This window comes from Apis cerana, linkage group LG15 (assembly GCF_029169275.1).
Source record: "Apis cerana isolate GH-2021 linkage group LG15, AcerK_1.0, whole genome shotgun sequence".
Lineage (NCBI taxonomy): Eukaryota > Metazoa > Arthropoda > Insecta > Hymenoptera > Apidae > Apis > Apis cerana.
The window spans coordinates 991,991-1,016,519 of record NC_083866.1 but is presented as its reverse complement, the minus strand read 5'-3'; the positions used below and the strand labels follow the sequence as shown (position 1 = coordinate 1,016,519).

Here is a 24,529-nt window from a genome sequence, read left to right as displayed (position 1 = left end):
ATTAATTGATATAAATTATTATGATTAATAATTGCATATAAAATAATAAAATAATTGTAAAGTAATAAATTATTTATTATTCGTTGCAATAATTTAAATTAAATGAATATTTAGATATATTCTCATAAGTCTTAATTAAATTTGAATATATTCTATTTTAATATTATTGCAATTTAAATAACTATTTCAATATTGATATTTATAGCTAATATTTATAATGGAAAATTTTATAATGAAAAATTATTATTTGAATATTTGGATCTAAATTGACTAAACATCTGAATCGATTAATTAATTGAATATTTAATCTAAATTGAGTGGATCAAGAGTATTTACTCACCACAGATTCGAGCATTAAAAATTTTATTACAATTTATAATTAAAACAAAATAATCTGCTAAAGAGATATCAATAAGATATTTTTTTTTCATTAGAGTAATAACGAAGAATTTTTTATTATCTCTTTAAAAAAAAAAAGAAAAAAGAGAAAAAAAAGTTTATTTATTTCGTTTTTGGATAATCAAATTTACATATATTATTCCCAACGAAATAGATCCAAATATTAAAAATAGATATGAATATTATTCATATTTGAATAGTAATATGTTTAACAAATATTCAAATAATTGAATCTACTTTTAATGAATATATAATATGAACCAATAACTATTATTTAAAATTTCTATTGATTTTAAGGAATACATCGAATGAATGCAATCAAATTTTTTTATATCTTATTTTTTATAGCGATGTTGGATTCTGAAATATATTGATTTTGAAAAAGACAAATTCATTTTTAAAAAAAATCAAATTGCACCGATTCAATGTATCACTTAAAAATTACATGACACATTAAAAAAAATTTTGATATAATCAATAAATATAAATTTCCATATATTAATAATTCTTATTAATTCATCCCATTATTTAAATATCCAGAATGTGTATTTAAGATTAGCATCCCAAATAATAAGGAAATAGTAAATTGTTCTCAAAAACTTTACTCTCAAATTTATTTTTATAATTAAGTATTTAGTCCTGAACTTGTTAGTGAATTCATTAATAAATAAAACCATCTAATAAACCTTGAACTTGTTTCATTAAAGCAGAAACATTTTATTCCATATTCCAATTTCTTGAAAAAAATGACTTGCTTTTTTATATTTTTGATAATAAAAATAGGAACTTACTAACTAATAGGAACTTTTAATTTAAAAATATTTTTAATATATTTAATATATTTTAAAGTTAATTTAATATATTTAAAAGTTTATTATTATATTATATTATTTATTTAGTAATATTTAGAAATTTATAAATATTTTGAAATTTGTAATGTTAAAGGATAAGAAGTTTTTTTTTCGTAATAAGGAATTTAATGCAGTTTTAGTTAGATACAATACAAGATTAAAAAATATATTTATAGAAGATATAAATAGATATAATATATAGATATATAATATAATATAGAAGATATAATATAAATATTATGCGAGCATCAGTGAAAATTATTATTTCCTATAAATTTTTTTTATGGCGATTATAAGAATCTATCATAAAGATTTTGAATAAAAAACAATTTAATTATAAACAAAATGTGATTTTTCACTTATCTTTATATACATGTACAATAATGTTTTTCAAGCTTTTCTGAAATATAAATACAATTTTACAATAATCAAATAATTTGTCATCTCTTTATTTTTCACAATAAAAACATATTGTTAATAAGATAAAGTACATAACTATAACTACATAAGAATTTTATTTTTATAATATTCAAAATTCTTCAAATAAGTTTCAGTAAAAATTAAAAAAATTTATAAGATTAAGATCATAAAGATTATTAAAAATTACAACTATATAAAATATTCAATATAATCAAATATGAATCTTTTATTAAATCAAATATGAATCTGAAAATTTTTACTTTATGATATATATAAATATAATAAATATTTTTTATGTAAATACAATAATTCCCGAATAACTATCACAAGACGTATTCATTCAAGAAGCTAAAAATTCTGAGAATTATTATTGAGAGTTGAGTATATTCTTTCTTGATTTCGCTTACTTTTATCGTGAGAAAAAAACATTGCATATGAGTGAAATAGAAAAAGAATGTTTGTGTTTTTTTACGATATTTTAAATTTCCAAAGATATATACGTGTGTTAAAAACTAAAGTTTTCATTCCAAGTACTATTAGCAAAAATAATTCTATGACAGTTAATCAAATGAAAAGAGTGAAGGTTAACCAAGCATTATTATTATTATTATTAATTACAAATATTACAAATATTTTTATTTTATAAATACTTGTAACCTTTTTTAAAATTGTTTAGGAATCCATGATGTATAAAGTATTCTCAGAATGTTTTATTCATATATCATTAATTTTTGAACTACAAATGTTACACAAATTTTTTTATTTAATAATTATTTTTAAAAATTTCAGATTCTATTGTTTAGAATTAACAAATTTTTGTATTTATTAATTTTACTTGTGAACAGCAAATCGGAATCGAAAACAATTTTTAAAAGAATATATAAGAATATATATAAAATGTAAGATTTCGTGATTGATATATTCAGATGAATTTTCTAAAACTAAAATAGAAATTTCTAAAGCTTTAGAAGTTCTTTAAGAAAAACGTATCTAAAAAATGGTTTGTAAGGTTCGAAATTAACATGATTTCGAAGTTTGAAGTTTCGTCAGAACTTGCAACTACATGAGTTGCACATTTTTTTGTTATTAAAGATAATAGTTCTTATGAAGAGAAAGAGAAAAAATATACAACAAAAAAAATAGAAGAAAAAACATTTATATTATATCTATTTATATTTATTTGAGTTTTATTTCTTTATCTTTTGTAAATTTTTTTAAAATTTGAAATAAATATTTTTGATATTCGAATTTCTTATTTTTAATTTTTAAATATTTAATATATATATATAATATGTTGAAAACTATATATTAATAACTAATATATAAGAATTAATTAAGTTAATATATAAATTATAAATATTAAAATTTATTAATAATATATAAAAATTAAAAAATTAACACTAATAGATATTAAATAAGTATTATTATGGATATTATTTTATTCAAAATTAATAATTTATTCAAAGCATTTACTTTTTAAATTTATAATTATAATAAAATAATTATAATAAAATTTATAATTATAATAAAAAACACAATCAATTATAATTATAATTCTTGTTTTATATATATCAAGATTATATATAATTTATATATATATAAATTAATTAAAAAAATTTTAAATATAGTTTATCTTTTTTTAATGATATTGTAATTACAATTACAAGTAAATAAAATTCTGATTAAATACAAAATTGATAAATAATTTTAAATATATAAAATATTAGAAGAAATAATACACATCAATATAATACAAGTCAATGTAATATATATAACAAGCAAAAACATTGTAATGTTATGGACAAAATATATAAAATTTAAAATATATACAATTTATCGAACGTTATTTTGATCATTATTTCAACAGCCATAATTACCTTTAAAATCTAAAATTTTTATCTGTTATCTATTTCAAATCAATTTATCTATTTATCAAAATATCAAGATTGTAATTAATTAAAAAAATTTAAAATATATTTTATCTTTTTTTAATTACAATATTATAATAACAAGTTATTATATAATAATAGTAACATATTTACATTAATAAAATTTGAAAATAAAATATGTACTATTATTAAATATTTTTTTTAATCAAATAATTTAAAGTTTAATTATATATATGATTAAAATTAAAAATTAAAATAAATATTAAAATATCTGCAAAAAAAGTACCGTTTCTTGATCTCGACGTTTTTTTAATATATTATCAAGATTATCATATTGAATAATGTTGTGAAGTCGCTGACAGTTGTTTATTAAAAAATTATTAACCTAACTCAAATCCAATATAAATCATAAAATTAAAAATTAAATAAATTTTTATTTGACATTAATTAATTTATGTTAATTCTAAATTTAATTTCACTTTAAATTAAAATTAAATAAAAATTCATTTAATTGCCGATTTAATGATTTGCATTGGATTTGGACTAGTTTTCTTATTTCTGTAAGATGATCGGTCATCAATTGTGATGATAAAACCAACCTGACTTAAATTTTTTCAAAGAAAAATTTTTATTAATATCTTTTTAACGAATCGCTAAATAAAATCTTCATAATATTATTCAAGGTAATGATCTTAATAATATATCAAAAAGTCATCATCGGATGATATCTGTTTGTAGATAATTACCGAAAATTTTAGTTTTTTTAAATATAATTTTTTCGGAAATGTCATTTTTCATTATTTTACATTTAATTCATTTCAATCAAGACATCTATCTATCTTCCACTATTATCATCCTAACTCAAAAAAAAATCTATTTTCTCAGAATACTCTAATCTTCTATTTTACTCCAAAAAGAAGAAAAAGTATTTATTATCTCAAAATACAACCTTTAAATACGAAAAATCACAGTTTAAATAAAATATTCATATCATTTTTTTAGATCCTGCAATAAAAGCTCATGTGCGTCGATTATTATCACCTGGACAACCGTTATGTGACGAAACGGATTCGTCGAAGATATCTCTCGAGGCAACAACACCTGTGAATAACCCTAAAACAGTATCGTCCGGCAATGGAGAGAGCACGGAACTAAGGAAACCTGGAACGCCAGAACTTCCGGGAGGTTCGCCACAGGAACCAACTGGGGCGACACAATATGCGACCAGAAGCAATGGATCCTATAGTGATGCCTCTGGTTCCTCCGAGTTAGAGGCACTACTTCCACCAATGGATAGTTTCAAAGAAGAGGAACGCGCACAATGGGAGCCGCTTTCCGGCGACAAATTTTCCAGACAGAAGAATACGCCTAGGTAAGTGACAATGAAATTTTTTTTTTATAAGAAAAAATGTTTAATTGATATTATTGATTTTTTTTAAATAAATATTTTTCTTGTTTTTAAGATTATATTTGTTTTTGTAAAGAAATTACAAAAATATGAGATAAAATATATATAAAAGAAACATGAAAGTTTTGATTATTTGATTTGATATATTCAAACAAACAAAATAGAAATTACAATGATTTTTTACTATAAACATTATTTAATATCTTTTTATTTAATATGATTTTTTTTTCATTATAATAGGAAATTTTTATGTATAAATATATACTTAAATATAATTTTTTCTGGCTTTTTTAATTTTCAAAAAATTAATGAATGTAAATTATTGACACAATAATAATTTTAGAATATATATACAAAACAAATGGACATTTGAAATATATTTTGTTTTTGATCGTTATAATAACGAAAGCAAAATGTAATCATTCACATATTAAAAACAAACTTATAAACTTATAAAAAAAAAAATTTTTTTTGAAAATCAAAATTTGCTATTATGGATTCAATATTTACAGATTCATGCGTGATTATGCAAAATGAAATTTATATATATATATATATATATATATAATTAATTTTAAAATATTATATATATTTTTTAAATATATTATAAATATATTTTAAATATATATATATAATATTTTAATAATTTTAAAATATTATATATAAAATATTATATATATATATATATAATTAATATAAAACAAGATAAATTGTGATTTTGTTATTTGATTTGATATTTATATATCATTGAAAACTTATTTATTAATTATTTATTTTAACATTGTTTTAATTTATTTTTCTTAATTTTTATACTATTGTATTATTTTATAATACACTTATTTGATTTTAATTTAAAAAAACAAATAATTTTTAATAATAACTTTCTTAAAATATCTATATGATATTATGTTTATATCATTTTTTTCATATTATTAAAATTATTAAAATTATTTGTTTGATTTCATTATTTATCCTAAAACTTCCTATATAATATATAAGAAAATACAAAATAAAAAGAATATCTCATATTTTCTTATTATAATTTTTAAGAAATTACTTCAATTTTAAAAAGAGATTTTATATTGTATTTATATTATATTCTCTATCAAATAAAAATTTTGTTTTTATGATACATATGAAAATATTGATATTATTTTAATTTATTGTTATCTTTGAAAAATATGAACATAATAATATTGAATTTATTTAAAATATTCAATATTATTATTATGTGATTAATAATTGATTATAATATTACATATACAATTATAATATTATTATAATTGATTAATTATATGATTAATGATTAATTCTAAAAGTTCTAGATAATATTCTCCGAAGAATTAAATTTTTTTTCAAATATTTCTATTTTTTGTGTGAAGAAAAATATTGTATAATGGAAGATAACAAAGTATTTATCATCATATTTAATGTAGAAGTTAAAAAAAAACATTTAAAACATAATAGATTATCAAAAGAAAAGCAAAATTGTCATAAATATAAAAATTATATTTACAAAAACATTTCATTATTATTATATTATGCCAAAAAAATTGTAACAATAAAGTTCAGTATTATTTATAAATATAAATAAACCAATACAAATTAAAAATATATACATCTTGATTAAAAGATCTTGATTAAAAAACATACTTACGATATATTTTTTAAAAAATATTTTTCAAAATAAATATAAACAAAAAAATGATTTTCAAAAAATCATTTGTTTAAGATTTCGTGTCATAAGTGATTCATGGATCATAAATTTATGATTTTATTCTATACAATTAAAACTGTTTGAATGTAAGAATTTTATTGAGTAAAATATAGAATTGAAAATGAAATCATATTTTCTAAAATTAAGTAATTTGAATTTATATATTATTTATCTATCTTAATATTATAATATTTTTCAATATTTGTTAAAATATAATTCCCTTATATGTAATAGCTATATAAATTTCCCTTCTTTTCATAATAAAAATGCATTTTTAATGGAATAAAATAAATACAATATTTTATTTTTAGGAATGTAAATCGTACACATACTGCCCGATAAAAATATTAATGAAATATTAAAAATTTATCTTATTTTTTTATAATATCCTTGCTTAAAAATAAATGGCGAATATTTCATAAATGATAAAAAATGAAAAATAAGTAATTCTGATAATCTTTTAAAAAATATTATATTTTAGGAATCGCTAATTCATTGGTTCGAAAAATGCAATATTACTATGATTTTAATTTTTTTACATTTTTCTAACTTTATTTTAAAGAAACAAATGAAATTTTTAGTATTTGAATAAAAAACAAGTTAAATCAACTAACCGAAGTTTATTCGACCAAATGGGCCCAGGTTTGAAGCGTACATGATGACCGGTGATCTAATGTTGAACCTGTCGCGCACTCAGCAAAGCAGCAGTCTGCTCCCGAAGCACCAGAAGAAGGTCGACTCCCTGAGGTACAACAATCATCACACCCACCATCACCATAATCACCACAATCACCATCATCATAACTCGGTACCTACCAGTCCTAACGAGATGCTGGGCCATCACCGTGCTTACAAGTGTACCGGTTCGAATTCGGCCAGCACCTCACCGGTCGGGATCAGCAAACGTGAAAGCGGCCAGTGTCCGGGCCAGAGCGATAATAGCAAACAAAATACCGCGAGTTTTGGTTATTCGAGCGGTTTCGTCCGCACCTCGCGCTCCGAGGACCATTTGCAATTCCAAAAGGATCCGTCGATGAGCGCGGTGGACATTGACATTGACGATGACGTCACGTCCAGCCTAAACACCCTGTTGGACACGAGGCCTGACAGCGGCCAAGGTTTGTCCAGCGAGAGGATCGTCTGGACGTACAACGCGCCGGTCAGCTCGCCATCAGCCTCGGAGCGCACCTCCTGCTGCCAGAATGGCAGCTCCTCGCAATCCTCGTCGAGTAGCTCCTCGACCGAGGGAACTAGTCCCCAAAGATCCTTATCGCCAACTTCCCCTACCTCGGTCTCGTCCTCCGTCATGTCCTCCAATTCTGGATCCCGTAGGTTCCCACCGCCGGTACCCACGGGCACCACACCGTCAGCCCTGGGACCCTCCGGCGACGGAACCGCATCCTCGGCCTCCGGCCTTCATCCCACCAACGGCGACCTCAGCCAGTCCGAGGCGATCAGCAACATGTCCAGTCCTGACTACAACGACGAAGAGACTATGGACATACTGAGTGCACGCGATATCATGATGGTCAGTGATCCGAGTGACAGTGACTCGACGATACTCGCCAGCGAACCACCTCAGAGGAGGCTGAAGGCAGCTGCTGCGGCCACCGTGCAACAAACGTCGAACGTTTACGCATCGGCACAGGAGAATACCGAACATAGGATAGTAATACAGGTGAAGGGGCCGGACAAGGACATCGCGGTGGCGAGGAATACGAGTCCAAGGCAGAACAGGAGACGGGGAAATCTCGGTAATCCGGAACTCGTAGCCACGTCCACAGCGCAGAACATCGTGCAACGTCCGCCCGGCAATAACATCGCTGGGAATGTTACGCCTGAATTCGTTGGGTATCAGGTACGAAATTTAACTTTCATTCGAATCTTTACATTTTTCTTAAGAATTAGTCACGAATGGAATATTGAAAATTTTTAGAACTCCTTGAAATTCAAAAAATTTGATCTTTTGAAAAAAATTTGTCAAATGCTTAATTTTTCATGAAATAAATACTCTTTGCGAAATAATTTATTCAAAATTAGCAATTGAAAAAAATATTTCATTTGAATGTTTGGATTTTTCTTAAAAATTAATAAAAATAGAATACTGGAAAATTTAAAATGTTTGATTTTCTGAAGAAATTTTAATTTAAGACAAATATAAATATAATAAGTTATAAGACAAATATTTTTTACGAGAAAAGTTACTTGTAAGAAAGAAAATCAATTAAAAATCAAAATTTCGAAGCTATGATTAATATGATCATTACAATTTAAAATTTGTGAATAAATTATATTCAAAAAGAATATTTTTCAATGTTTCGCCATTTTTTTATATGACTAATACTTGAAAATATTAATTTGTAAATTGCAAATTATCAATTTTTAAAAATATTCTAAAAAAATTATTATTAGAAATTATAGTATTCTATATTATAAATTCATCTTATAACTAAAATAAATGTCATTGGCTCAAAAAATTTGAATATTGGCTAAAAAATACTAAAATTCGCTATAAGTGATTGAAATGAGTATAAATATTTTAATTTCATGATTTTTTTTTAAATTTTAAGATATATCATTCTTAAGATTCTATTCTTAAGATATATCAATAAAATAATTGATAGTCAAAAAAAAAAAATTGAATAATAAATATGTTTTTTGTATTTATTTCAAAGTTTAGATATTGATATATTTATAAACGAAATTAATTTTTTTATTTTAATCCAATTATTTTATATATGTATATTTAAAAAACATAAAAAATAAAAAAAATAAAAAAAATATTCAAAAAGTTATCAATTCTTATTTTCATTTATATCGTGACTTTACCATTTCTCTAGCACGTTCAATGAAAATTAATTATTAATTTGTAATTTCATCTTCAATGATGAAAATTTCTTCTTACATTTATTAATATATAATTATTATATTAATATAATTAATATAATAAATTTATTTACGAAAAATGACAATGGCCCGAAAATTTTAATTTTAATGAAAGATTATATGTATATAGAGCATAATAAGTTAAATTAATTTTTTTGTTGATGAAAAACCTCTTGGATAAAATGAAATCAATCCTCAAAATTTTACTATATTTTCATGTTTTGAATATATTTTTCTTAAAATTTTTTTATAAAAAGTGATAGAACTAAATTCTAAATATTTTATTGTACCATATAAAATTATATTTAAAAATAAATTCCAATTTTTTTTAAAAATGCATTCCAATTTTGATTTCATCTCCATTGTGTTCTATATATTTACGAACTTTCATTAAAAATAAAAATTATTCATTAATATATTATTAAAAAATATTTAAATATTTTCATGAATCATTACATATAACAATAAACATACTCAAATCATAAAATTTTTCAAGCTAATGATATTCATTTTAGTTAGATAGAATATTGTAATTCCTTTTCAATGCATATTTATTTTTTCAAAACTAATTAGTTATCTTAATTAGTTATCTTAGTATCTTTTCTTATCTTTAGGAATTAATAAGAATGAGATATGAGAAATCTTAAAATTCTTTAAAGTTTCAAAAATTTCAATTTTTCAAATCAATAATTTAATTTTCTGAAAAAAAAAATTATTAAAATCTTAGTTTCTCAATATAATAAATAATCAAATAAATAAATCAATAGATATTTGTTAGAAAAAGAAAGGAAAGAATTTCCAAATTTCAAGAATTTTGAAATCTCATAAATTATTTTGAATTTTGTGAATCCAACATTCATCTATTTGTTTCTAATTTTTGATAAATTTTAATTTAAATGTTGAAATATATAATAAATTTGAATTAATAAAATTTTATCTCATTCATTATCCACATCTGGAAATCTTGAACGATTTTCAAGGAAATTTTCATTGAAATTTTCATAGATAACTTTACTTTTGGGAAATGGAATTTCAGATAGAATTTAATCATAATATTAGAATTTAATAGCTAAATCAATGTTATAATATATTTTTAGAAAAAATAGAATATTCTTCTTCCTCTATATTTTATACATATTGTACGTATCTTAAATTCTAGGAGTTGAAAGAGAGTGAAGATGAGAATGAAGCTCTAAATATTGGAAATTACGAAGATAAGCACGCGTCGCCACCACAATCTGCAGATGAAGAAAGCGATATTGAAAGTCTACACAGCTTCCATTATAGTCCAAAAGCAGTGGACTTGCCATCAGCCGTTCGATTAGCCAAAAGATTATATTCCTTAGACGGTTTTAAAAAGTCTGACGTCTCTAGACATCTTAGCAAAAAGTACGTAATATTTATTTAATTAACATTACTTTTATCAGTTTAGATAATTAAGTTGAATCAGATTAGATTCGATTCGATGGACTTAGCCGTTCAACTAGCCAACTATATTATTCCTTAGATAACTTCAAAAAATCTGACGTTTCTAAATAGCAAGTCTTAGTAAAAAAAATATATAATAATATTTTCTTAATTGTGATATTTATTATTTTAAATGGTTAGGTTAGATTCGTTCAATGGATTTATCACTAGTCGTTTAACTGGTCAAAAGATTATATTCCTTAAACGGCTTCAAAAAGTCTGACGTCTTTAGATATCTTAATGTATAACAGTATTTATTTAATTATGATCATCTTTGTAAGTAAGAATATATTTCTTACGGCTTCAAAAAATCTGACGTTTCTAAACATCTTAACATATAATAATATTTGTTTAATTATACATATTTTTATTAGTTTAAATAATTCCATATTCGTATCAATTATTTAAATATTACATATAGTGTAAATTTTTTGATTTTCATCTTTTTGATGAAGATTTAATGATTTGAAAATTTTTGAATAATTTAAAAATATTTTGTAACTTTTTTTTGTATTATTTTGTATTGTAAGATTTATAAAATGATTCCTATTATTTTATGTTTATTTTTTTTAAATAAATTGTTAAAAAATAAAAATTATTAATTAAAAAAATTTTTTTATTATTTTACTTATCTATTTTTAATTTTTTATTATATAGAAATTATTTTACTTATCTATTCTTAATTTTTTATTATATAGAAATTAATATTTTAGCATAAAAAGAAAATCTTTTATTAAGTTTTAATTAATTATTGTTTTTTAATACTTTATATATTATTATTTATTATATATTTATATTTTTTATATTCTATAATAAAGATAAAATTATTTAATTATTTTATATTTTTTGTCTAATTTTAAAAAAGTAATTTATAACTAGAATGTTTATTAGTTTCTTCTTTTATAATAAGATATTTCTGTATCTTTTCAATATTTCATGTATCTTTTCATTTATTAAAAATCAGCATTGCAAAACTGAAAAGTTATGTAATACTTTCTCTGCATAAAAGTAATTGCAAATACTGCGGTAACTCTATGATTTATAAAATCTATAACTTAACTAACAAAAGTAAAACTTTCTCTGAAGAGTTAGATTGAAAAAAAAAAAAAGATAGAGGAAGTTATAAAATAATTGCAATTTTAAATAATCATGACGATCTCTTAATCTATAGGACTTTTATATTTGATAGTTATAGTTTGATTGAATAAAAGTGAAATTTCTCCAGAAAATTAAGATCAAGAAATGAAATAAATGATAGAAAATGTTGTAAAATATTTTCAAATTTCAATTAATTAATATAGAATATAATATAAAACTTTTATAATCAAAGTAATTAAATTTATATTGTATGAGAAAAAGTAAGTAAAATATATCTTATAATTAATTAAAAACATTATATGATATTAGAAAACAATGAAAACTAATATACCATCATTTATATGCTTAGTCAAGACTATATTAAGACTATATAAAGACTTCGTTTTTAATTGATCAATTTATATTTATGTTTTTACTTTTATTCAAAAGTTTAAAAATATTTTCTAATAAAACTTCAGTATCAAGAAATACATTTTAATTGCACACAATTTTAAATAAAATTATAATAAATTAATCTCTTTATGGTATGATATATTACATTTATATATAATAATTTTTTTAATTTTTATTAATTACTATATTTTTCAGTAAATATAGTAAATATTCAAAGATTTTTACCTAGATATATTTAAAAAAATATATTCTTATATATTAAAATATCTTTGGAAAATCAATTTTAAAAATTTTATCAAAATAAATACAAAAGTTAATATATTAAAATTTTAGTTAAGGTTTATTTATATAAATTATAAGCAATAAATTCACATTAAATAAAATAAGATAGAAATAGAATAAAATTACTTTGAAATAGAAATAGAAATTTAGAAATAGAATAGAATAGAATAACTTTGTCTCCATTACACTATTACCTTATTCCATTTCTTCATATAATCTAATTAAATAACCTTTCACTTATTATTAATAAATAAATTATAATTAATAAAAATTGATATTTTTATACATCAGCTTTTGCGTTTATTTTGATCTTTATTGATTTTTCAGAAATGATCAAATGATCACGAATATATATTTCTCGCATAATGTAAATAGCATAGTAATGAAACATTATTTTCAAGTACTTCATTACTTCAAAGTCATATTATATTAATAATATTATGATGTCAAAACTATCTTAACTAAAATCATTCTTTTATCATATTAAATTTTATCATTTAAATTTGTTTTATTATAATATATTCGTAAAGAATCTTTTTATAATATCCCAGTATCAATTTCTTGTAATCAATTTCTTAATAACTTGCATCCTTCTCAAATTTCATAAAGCTATTATGATGCAATAGAAGAGATTCTTAGATTCCAAAATTTATTTCATCATGTTTGAAATTGTTCGCATCTCACTGGTTGAGACACGTCTAACATGATGGATATCCCATTTGGGTTTCAGCAACGATTTTAGTAGAGCGGTAGCCGAAGAATATTTGAGATACTTCAACTTCGACCGAGACACGCTGGACGTGGCTCTTAGAAAGTTCCTTGCCCAGTTCTCTTTGACTGGGGAGACCCAGGAAAGGGAGAGGGTTCTTGTACATTTCTCCAAGAGATTTCTCGATTGTAATCCAGGCGCTTTCAATTCTCAGGGTAAATATATTCCTTATGAAGATATATATGAGATCTGATAATAAAATTAGCAAACTTGTTAAATAATCGTATATATGAAGAAATGCATTACTATGGTTTCTCTCCTTTGAGAAGCTATGTCTATGTACATAAGCAATGCCAAGCATTTCGGTTATTGCAATTTTACAAGTTTAAAAGTAGTTTTACACAATGATCTTCAAAGTCATTATTTTGTTATTCTTAACATCATTAAAATGTTTTTTTTTTTTTAAGAATTATAATTTTTAGCTAGTAAAAGAAATAAAATTGGAATGATTTTTTTATTTACAAGATATAACACATAATGATTTTTTTGGTTTACAAAAATAAGACATATTAATGATATTAAAAAATTAAATAAAAGTTACTATGAAAACTATTCCATAAAACCATTTTTAAAATTGTTTTCGAGATTAAATATTAACATCGATGTATGATTTCGAAGAAAATTATTTCAAAAGCTATATATCTCAATACGCAAATATATTTTATTAAACATATTAATTTTATCACAATGAATTCATTATTAACATACGTTACATATTTCTAATGGTCTAGTATTATATTTGTTGTTTATTGTATTTATTTCAGATGCTGTTCATACTTTAACTTGCGCTATAATGCTGCTCAATACCGATCTTCATGGTCAGAATATTGGTAGAAAGATGTCGTGTAACGAATTTATCGAAAACCTCTCGGAACTGAATGATGGCGATAACTTTCCTAGAGAGGTGCTAAAGCAGCTATATAATGCCATTAAATCGTTCCCCTTGGAATGGGCCTTGTGAGTTTGATTGAATTTTTTAAATTTTTTCATCATTTTTTTTTACAAATTTTTGTATAATATTTTTTAACAAAACTAATATTCACTAATATATTCTATAGAATCAAAAAATTTAAAACAAAAAGGATTAGAATTTTGCTAGGATTAGAATTTAGGAAATTCGTATAAAAATAAATAAAATTGGTCATAATATTTATGGCATTCATTTCAAATTAATAAAAAAATTTGATATTATAGTTATAATTGAAAAAATGATTTCAAACTTTTAACCCATATATATTAATATATTTTGAAAAATTGAAAAATTTATAAGAAAAACTATTTTATTAATTTTTGAAGATAATAAAAAAACATTTTAGAATTTATTTTTATTTAATAGATTGAAATTTTATTCATTACAATATTTATTATATGTATTATATAATTCAGATGAGTATTATCTCTAATTATTATATATTGCAGAAAAATTATTTGCATTTAATTAAAATATGAAATATTGTTACAATTATTTTTGTTGTGATTTGTTTGTTGATATTTGTTATGTGTGTGTGTGTGTGTGCGTGCGCGCGCGCGCATATTATATGTAGTGAGCGCATGCCTGCATTTGTGTAACTTTTATTTTTAATTTTAAGTATGATAATTTATAATTTATATAATTCTAATTTCTATTTTTACTATTTTTAAATATTTAAATAAAATTCTAAATTTAAATAATGTATAAATAAAGATTATATTTTCACAATTTTAGCTAATAGAATTGATAATATTTCAAAAGTGAAATAAAAAAACAAAAAAATTGTATATTTTTAATTAAACATATTTTTAATTAAACGAATCATAATTATAATAATTATTTCATTATATTAAATAATTAATTATTTCATTATATTAATTAATTATTTGAAATAATTAAATTATATTCGTAAATTGTTTATGGACATGAAATTTTTTTATTGTTTAGAGATGAAGAAGGGGATGAAACTGCAAATCAGGCAATTCAACAGGGTGACGGTCCAGCAATATCGGGTACCGGAAATCCATTTCTTGATGTGCCAAATGTTACAGGTGCTACGGAGTTCAAGAAGGGATATGTTATGCGGAAATGTTGCTTCGATTCCAACGGAAAGAAAAGTATATATTTTATGATTTTGTTGATATTTAATTTGCTACATATAGATTTGATTACAATTATTTATAATTATTACTTACATTATTATTACAATTATTTAAATTATAATTAATTTAGTGTTTTTAGATTTATTTATTTCAAATAATTTTAAATTCAAATATTTTTCTGCTTTATGATAATTTTACCAATAATTATTAATTTTATGTGAAGATTATAATAATAAAAAAGCATCAGATTATTTTAAAAAAAGTACATATCTATATATAAATGGATTTATTATATCAAATAAATATAAATAACTATTAATTAATTAATTGAAATTATAATTAAATAATTAGAAGTGAATTTCATATAAAACACATAATCAATTCAAAATTAATTTTCCTCAATTATTAATTGATTATAGATTTTATTTTACAATTCTTTTAGGTAAATTATAAAATTTTATTTTCAAAATTAAAATCAATAATCATAATTTCTAAATATAAACTTGTTTAGAAATATTTTATCAATAATAATATATTTAATTAAAAATATGTGTAATATATTATAATATAACAAAATATAAATCTTTAAAGATTGGAAAATTTAAATCTTTTCAGCACCATTCGGGAAACGTGGTTGGAAGATGTATTATTGTACATTGAGGGAACTTGTATTATATTTGCACAAAGACGAACATGGCTTCCGTAATGATAGTTTGCATAACGCGATACGCATTCATCATGCGTTAGCTACTAAAGCATCTGACTATACGAAGAAGGAACACGTGTTTAGGTTACAGACTGCTGATCAAGCAGAGTATCTCTTCCAAACAAGGTAATTATAATAAAAATATTTTTTGTTAATCATTGATTTTTTTTTAAAATTGTGTAAAATATAATATTATAGTAGTTACAAATTATTATATTATTATTATTATGTTATTCTTATATTGTTAATTATAATATATATTATATTAATGTGATACTCAAGTGTGTGTGTATGTGTGTGTGTGTGTGTGTGTGTGTGTGTGTGTGTGTGTGTGTGTGTGTGTGTAATGACTTGCATTTTTTATTATGATTAAAACAAAGTTTCAACAATAAATACAATTATATATAAAATTAAATTAATAATAAATTAATTAATATAAAATATTGTTCATAAAATACATAAATATAAAAAGAAATTAAAATATCAGAAATTCAATACAAAAATTCAATACAAAATTCAATTTTTTTCTATTTAAATTTTTTCTTTTAAAATATATTAAAATTATATTTGATAATTTAGAGATAATAAATTAAATTAATTCTGAATTTAAATATATCGCATATATATAATGTTATTATATTTTTAATATATCATTAATTTATTTTTTATTAATTATTTTTTATTAATTATATGTGATTATTCATTATAAATGATTAAAATTATAAGGTGAATTTTCAGTGATTCCAAAGAATTGCAGTCGTGGATTGACACGATCAATTTCGTGTGTGCCAGTTTTTCTTGTCAACCATTAGCAGGCGCGGTTGGTTCACAGCGAAAATTTCAACGACCTCTACTTCCGTGCAGCCACACGAAATTATCTCCTGTAAGTAATGTTCACAAGATAAAAGAGATTAAGAAAAGTGGTTTCTTCTGCTCGGTTACGCAAACGAATATAATCTGTCTTCATTGTTTCTTTATTTGCAAGCCTTCCTCCACTATTCCCGAAGCGAACTCCGTTCTCTAAGTTCTCGTACTCGAGATACGGACACCAGAATTAGAACCGTCGGAGTGTAGTGTACAAACGTATTAAAATATACCAATTTAAATGAACAAAGTAGAAAGATAGATTTTGTTTCGTTGATTTTTTTTTCTTCTCAAGAAGATTGCGCAAAAATGACAGTTTGTTGGATTTTTTTGACGTGTTATCAGAGAGAACAATTACGGGACCATGAGGAGAGAGTGAGCAAATTAGAAGCTGAATTGGAAGAGCACAGACGACATCCGCCTGAGAGAGGAGCTAAAGCTCTTACTGTACAGAATTATAAGGAAAAAGATGCTTATTTACATCATGAGGTAATATATAGTAATAAATAATAAATATTATTTTACATGTATGTGTTTAAAAGAAAAGAAAAAAAAGAAAATTGGAATTTATAATATTATTTAAAAGAAATTTGTGATTATAGTTTAATTAATTTGATGTTTCAGTAAGTGAGATGTAGAAGTAAATTCTTATTATGCAATAAAATTGTTTTGCATTTCCTATACTCTATGGATCTCATGTTTTATCGAATCGGAGCAAGTTACTTAACATTCAATGAGAAAAACAAAATTTGCAAAGAGTAGAAGAACGTGATACTTTCACCATGGTATATTTTATGGTTTTCAATTCATAACCATTTATATAAGTTTAATATCAAAGTGCAGTTCTTATATTTTTTTCTCATATTGTCTTTTTATTTCCAGTAAACATCTATTCGCTATTAATTAAAAAACAAATCTATTTATATTGTTCTTAAATTAAAATATAATTGATTTCCTTTTGTATTGTCCACATTGTTTAATTATTCCAGTAATATAATTCTTTAATGCAATAAATAATATTATTCCTATTTGAAATACTTCAATAAAAAATGTTTAGAATTCTCCGTTTTAAAACTTAATCATATTAAATAAAATATTTAGTTTTTCTTTATCTAAACTTAATAAGAAAAATAATAATTTATATAATTTCATTAATTTATTATAATAATAATTCATTCATTTAATTTCAATAATAATTTAAATATTTCAAATTTTATAAAATTGTAAGATCTATTGTATATGAAAATAAAAAATATTGGAATAAAAATAAATTCTTGGAATTTCTTTTTATAATTATTAAATTATTGAATTAATAATCTACTATTTAAAATTTTATTCTTATAAATAGCATTCAAATAAATTGAATTCTATTATAATGAAATTTCTTTAATTTTTATAATCTATTTCATATAATTCAAAATTAATAAATAAATTTTGTTACTTTATCATTTCAGCTTAAGAGATATAAAACATACGCATACCTGTTACGATCCAGGTTGGCTTTTACTGAAGTAGAACCATCGTTAGTTGAGAGCAGTATTGGGGAGGTGGATGAGGGAAGCGGAACTTTGTTGAATTCGGATGTTGCACTGGTACCACCGCCTGTTCCTGATCGACCAGCCATAAATAGGTACAGTTACAGGGCTGCCATTTACAACCGTAATCTGCTAAATGGTCAGGACTACGGCGGGGACATTGGTTGACGTGTGATGGGTGTCTTTTCAGCATGTGTGGTCTAATCTGACCTGCATGTGCAGGCAATAAGAACAGCTGAAATTTAGAAGAGAATATTAATGAAAAAAATAACGATGTATCCGACGCATCACTTGTTAAGTACTGTACTTTATCGTATCATGTACTCACCATTCTCTTTTACTATATTTAATCGTAAATTTATCAGCGGCCATTAAAAAAAAATACCGATAGTGTTAGCATTCGTAAGGTGCTCTAATTACAGCAGCGATTTTAATTTTTTTTGTTAAACTATTTTTTTATTATTTAATTCTTAATATTATTAATATTATTTTACTTTTTTAAATAAAATATTCGAATTAATTTATCATTGCTCAAGTGCCATATTTATCAATTAGTTTGCACATAATTGAGCATATAAAGCTGCTGTTCTAAGCACTCATTCGATACCGTCAAATTGGTGATTGGGTCAGGGTTCGCACCTAACTCAATAATGTAGTGTAAATGGTTCACTAATTATACCCGAGTAGATTGTTAACGCGTTGACAAAAATTTGGCAAGGCCCGATTCAGAATTCGTGCCTTGACTGAAGATAAGACCAGTTATGTATAGAACAATATTTCAACGAATATAAAGGATAGAAACAAATATATGGTGTTCGAATGTTGAATGATATTATTTATTATATCGTAAAGAAAAAAATAGACATATTGTAATCATTAATTTCAAATTAATCTATTGTATAAAAGATAATGAGCATATAACAATTTTTAAATGTATTGTAAAATTTGATCAAATTTTTCTGTATTAATAATATATATTGTATAGAAATGACTTTAAAACGAAATTGTAAAATCATCTCACCAAAATAAACAAATTATACGATACTTTGTTGCTATACTAAACTGTGTCTGTCTTCATATAAAAAAAAAAATTTTACATGAGCATCTTCTCATGCTTTCCGCTTTCAGTTCGCTGCTAACAATTTTATAACAAATATTTAACTATTTAGTTATATCGGGTATTTAGTGGTAATTGGTAATGCGAAGTAATATGTCTGCTTTTTTTGCAGTATTGAGAAAGTTTCATCAAAACTGTTATTTGAATGCATTTCCTTTTTTTTCTCTCTTATATATATATATATATATTTTTTTTTGATTTTGTGTGGTGCTTATTCTAGAATAGAATATAACAACAGACTGTTATCGATATATTTCCATGATCAATCACTTTCATTGTTTTTTATTTATCGTATCGATTTTCTTATTATTAATCGAAGAAATATGTGAAAATAGAATTTTTATAGATTAATATATATTAGAAAAAGATTGATATTTCGCGAAATTCTAAGATATTTTGCATATTGTTGATTATTTATTTAAAATTTGAATAGATATATTTATTTTCTAATTGAAATAAATTGAAAACGAAAAAAAAAAAAATAATAAATAGAAGTTAAAGAAAAATTAAAGAATGGCGCTTTTTTGCCATGATATCAGTTTTTACTTATTAGTTATAATGAAGATGATTATACGTTGGAAAAGAGTTTAAAATATAATAATGTATTATAAAATTTAAGACTGGATAAAAAAATCAATTAGGCGCGTAATCCCAATTCAAAAACTTATGTTCAGTTATAATGAAATTATGTATCAGCCATTTTACACTCGTAAATGTATGATATATTTTTATATTTGATATATTTATCACGAATAATTCGTGTCTCTGTATTATTCCATTTCATCCGCATACCCAAATTTTTCTGTGTTTTGTATGATTGATTTGTGCGGATGATCGATATATTTTTTCTGTGATTGCATTGTTGTTTTTGACGAATTTTATTAAATTGGTTGATATGAAAGAAACTATATCATTCCGATAGTTTAATTAACAACGATGATGATAAAATTAAAAAAAAAAGAGAAAAAAAAATCATAAGAGAAATCGAATCTTTCGTTTCTCGATATTAATTGAAAATAACACAGATAAAGACCATAAAGCCTCATCTTATTCTAATCTATTCCGACTTTACGTTTAGATGCATAATAAGTAGCAAATTATCGGAAATTATTCTAGCCTTTTTAAGTGCAAACTATCCAGTAACGTATATATATATACATGTATTATATGCACATATATATATATACTATTTTCTCGCATAGAATGTATTACGTAACAGGTTGGATGTTTTTTTCGAACGTAATTATTTTTTAAGAAATAACAAGTTTTTATTAAAATGTACAAAATAAAAATTTGTATGTTGTGTTAACAAATCTTTGATCTTTGATATATCAATATATTTAAAGAATTAAAATTGTTTTGAACTGTTTATATATTGTAAATATGTTGTAATAATAATTATTAAATATAATAATATAAAAGAAAACTTCGTTATCGATTAAAAAGCATTAAAAAGCACATACAAGTGTTACGTAATTATTTTATGCTAATAGTCTGAATTTAATCAAGCGATATTCTATACTCTTGAAAAAGCAGTATTAGAACCTTAATTTCATATTTTTCAATTAGAAAAGAAAAATAAATCAAAATACATGATTTTGAATTATGATATTAAATGAAGTTTAGCTTTTTAGTATAATATTTATATTATAAATTGCAAACATTCCAGTAAGATTTTTTTTAGAAGATCAAAATAAATCTGTTCATTGACTAGTCGAATTAGCATTTTTAGATATGGTTCCTGTAAATCATGTTGCTGCTCAGTATTTATGAATACATTAATTTTTAAGTATAAATGAATAAATTCTATTTCGTTATTTTTGTATTTTGATTGTAGATAGTCGCTTTGATTATTCGTTTACTATTTATTAAACATCATTCATTTATATTGTTCTCAAAAAGTTGTTCACTACATCTAATCATAGTGTACACTAGATCCCTTGTAAATAAAACTGTATTATATGTGGATAATATAATGATTATTATAAACTATATAAAGCTAATGGCAATAAAGATAAACAGTCTTCAAATTATGTAACAGTCTTCAAATTATGTTTGCAAATTTTATATATAAATCCCTGAATTTCAAATACTAGCAGGTATTTCATTAATATAATATATGTACTCACATTTTAGAATGCATCTTATTAATATTGTACAATGCCTATTTTTATTATGCATGCGTAGTATTTCCAATATACACTATACACAATATTAATTGTATTTTTAAGAATTAATATTATATTATGTTTATATTATATTTTATCTTTTATAATCTTTGTAAAAAAATAACTGCATGTATTATTAATATTATCATAATGTATAGTTATGGTATTGTGAACAATATTATATAAAAAAATTAATATTGTTCTCAATAATAGTCATTGTATGATCTATAAATCCTATACAATTAATTTACTTTATTTTCTTTAATTTTTTTTATTTATTTAAAATTATACTATTAGTATCAATAAAATTTAATATATGCAAACATTATAAAATATATATTGATATAAATAATTTTATTAAAAATAATATTTAATTTTCTATTGTATGATATATGTATGATATTTTCAAAAATTCAAAATTTAATATTAAATATATAAGATAAAAATGAATCAATTTCAAAATTTTTTAAAAAAATATTCTGAACTTAAAAATTTTTGCCAATAATTATTATTAATAAAATAAAAACTTTATATATTGATTCTTTTATTAATTTAACAAAAATTAATTATAATAAATTTTAACTTAAATTTTGTAAAACAAATCTAAAAATGAATCTTTATGGATCATATTAAGTATAGATTTAGATTTATTTGTAGATATTAATATGCAAAAATGAATTTTTAATAATAATTATTTTTTCTTTGCTCTTATTATTAATTTTATTATACTCTTATAATATTAACTTAAATATTAATTTAAATATATTTGCTGGAATTTTATTTTTATTGTATATATTAATTAATATTCATTTAATGATTTTATTTAATTTATTGCATGCAACAGGATTGAGCCAGTATCATCATAAATGAAGAAAGCAGACCATCATCAAAACTGTTTCAACATGCAGAAGTAACGTATTTATTCTTTTTTTTTAAATAAAAACTTATCAAAGATAGAACATATTTGTTCTTATCTATTACCTTAATAAGTATTTTCTTTTATTAAGAGAAAAAATGTTAAAATGTCAGATGCGAATTACCATAATATTGAAAAATATTGTAAGAATTAAAAAATTAAAAAATTTTACAATATTATTTCCATTATTATAGAACTTATTAAAGATTTAAATTTTCATAATAGAATATTTTTATTTTAATTAAGTTGAATAAAACATTTAATTTGAATTAAGTTTTTTAAAAAAACAAAGTCATATTGTCAGATTATCAGCAAACAAGTTTATTACAACTTAATTTTTAAAATTAAGACATGCCTCAAGATTTAATTACAAACTGGTACTAATGTCACCGATTAAATCTTACCTAACGAAGATTTTCTAATTGATCTGAAAAAGATAAAATTTAAGAAAAAAAAATATGAAAAAGTATTTAAATGATAAATTATTCTTGAAAATCATTTGTTATATCTATTAAAGAAACTTAAGTATTACGTTGAGAAATTATTGAATAAAATATTTTTACATAAATACATATCAGCTATAAAATTTAATAATACATGAAGTTGAGAACAAGTTGCATGGATTGCCATTATAATTGTATTATATATTAAAAACAAAAAATATCGCTCAACGTATTAAAGCTTTTTCTTTTTTTTTTCTCATTATTTCTTTTTTTGTTACATAAAATATTTAAAAAATCCTCGCTAGATGAATCATCACATGAGAAAGAATATACAATATACAATAAGAATATATGTTTAACCGCGCAGTATATACCAATTGAGTATGAATTTACAAAATCTGCGGGAAGCCGATTTTTATATATAGCAAATTTTACAAACGCAATATTGCTATTTGAATCCTCGATAAAAGTATACACAAATTTTTTGTAAGCGTCATATCTTGTCTTCATATTTACTTTTACGCTTAAGGTGATAGTTTTTTAAATTGTACATAGATCACACTGTGTATTGTAACGTTTAGACCGCCTTATACTTGTATCGTGCATAAATGCCAAAGAATCATATTTAAAAAATACATTTTTTTTATAATGTATTTTTTTTCGCATTTACTTTCTTATATATTTTTATCGATTACATCTTTATTCGCTTTTTTGTATATTATTGCATATTTTTGCATACTGCGTTTATCGTATTGCTCTTTTTCTATCTGATTTATTTCAAAATGCTTGCGTATTTCACAAATACAAAAAGCTTATTGAAATTTTTGCCAATTTTTTACTCTTTTTTGCTTCCTTTTTTCTTATTTGATTACATAATTAATTACATAATTAATAAGTGTTTCAAAGATTTCATCAGACATATTTGTTCTGTAATCGTGATACATTTTTATAGTTAAATACTCATTGTACATATTATTTTAGTTTTGTTGTATTTCTTTCTTATACATTAATCGAAACTTGAAAAACGACTATGTACTTTGTGTACATGAAATATATATTGCTTTGTAAATATTATTTTACAATTACGAAAATAAAATTGTAAACATGATCTGTTTTCGTTCTTTTTTT

The 24,529-nt window shown here is 22.3% G+C and overlaps 1 protein-coding gene across 9 annotated transcripts in view; it reads left to right on the top strand.

Annotated features, from left to right (window-relative positions):
- The window catches only part of LOC108003729 (PH and SEC7 domain-containing protein), a 137,908-nt gene extending 113,399 nt beyond the window's left edge, over positions 1-24,509 (top strand). For 2 of the 9 annotated variants that reach the window (XM_062085323.1, XM_062085324.1), the window contains exons 4-14: positions 4,562-4,931; positions 7,327-8,542; positions 10,730-10,959; positions 13,541-13,734; positions 14,344-14,536; positions 15,498-15,667; positions 16,268-16,484; positions 17,097-17,241; positions 17,568-17,711; positions 18,677-18,852; positions 22,887-24,509. In XM_062085323.1, the coding sequence (XP_061941307.1) occupies positions 4,562-4,931; positions 7,327-8,542; positions 10,730-10,959; positions 13,541-13,734; positions 14,344-14,536; positions 15,498-15,667; positions 16,268-16,484; positions 17,097-17,241; positions 17,568-17,711; positions 18,677-18,852; positions 22,887-22,908 (3,077 nt within the window). In that variant the 3' untranslated portion in view covers positions 22,909-24,509. Of the gene's footprint in view, positions 1-4,561; positions 4,932-7,326; positions 8,543-10,729; positions 10,960-13,540; positions 13,735-14,343; positions 14,537-15,497; positions 15,668-16,267; positions 16,485-17,096; positions 17,242-17,343; positions 17,473-17,567; positions 18,494-18,676; positions 21,908-22,886 lie in introns of those variants that run through there. The other 7 variants (XM_062085321.1, XM_062085322.1, XM_062085325.1 and 4 more) reach the window with 5 other exon arrangements.
- Positions 24,510-24,529: the final 20 nt, after the last annotated feature.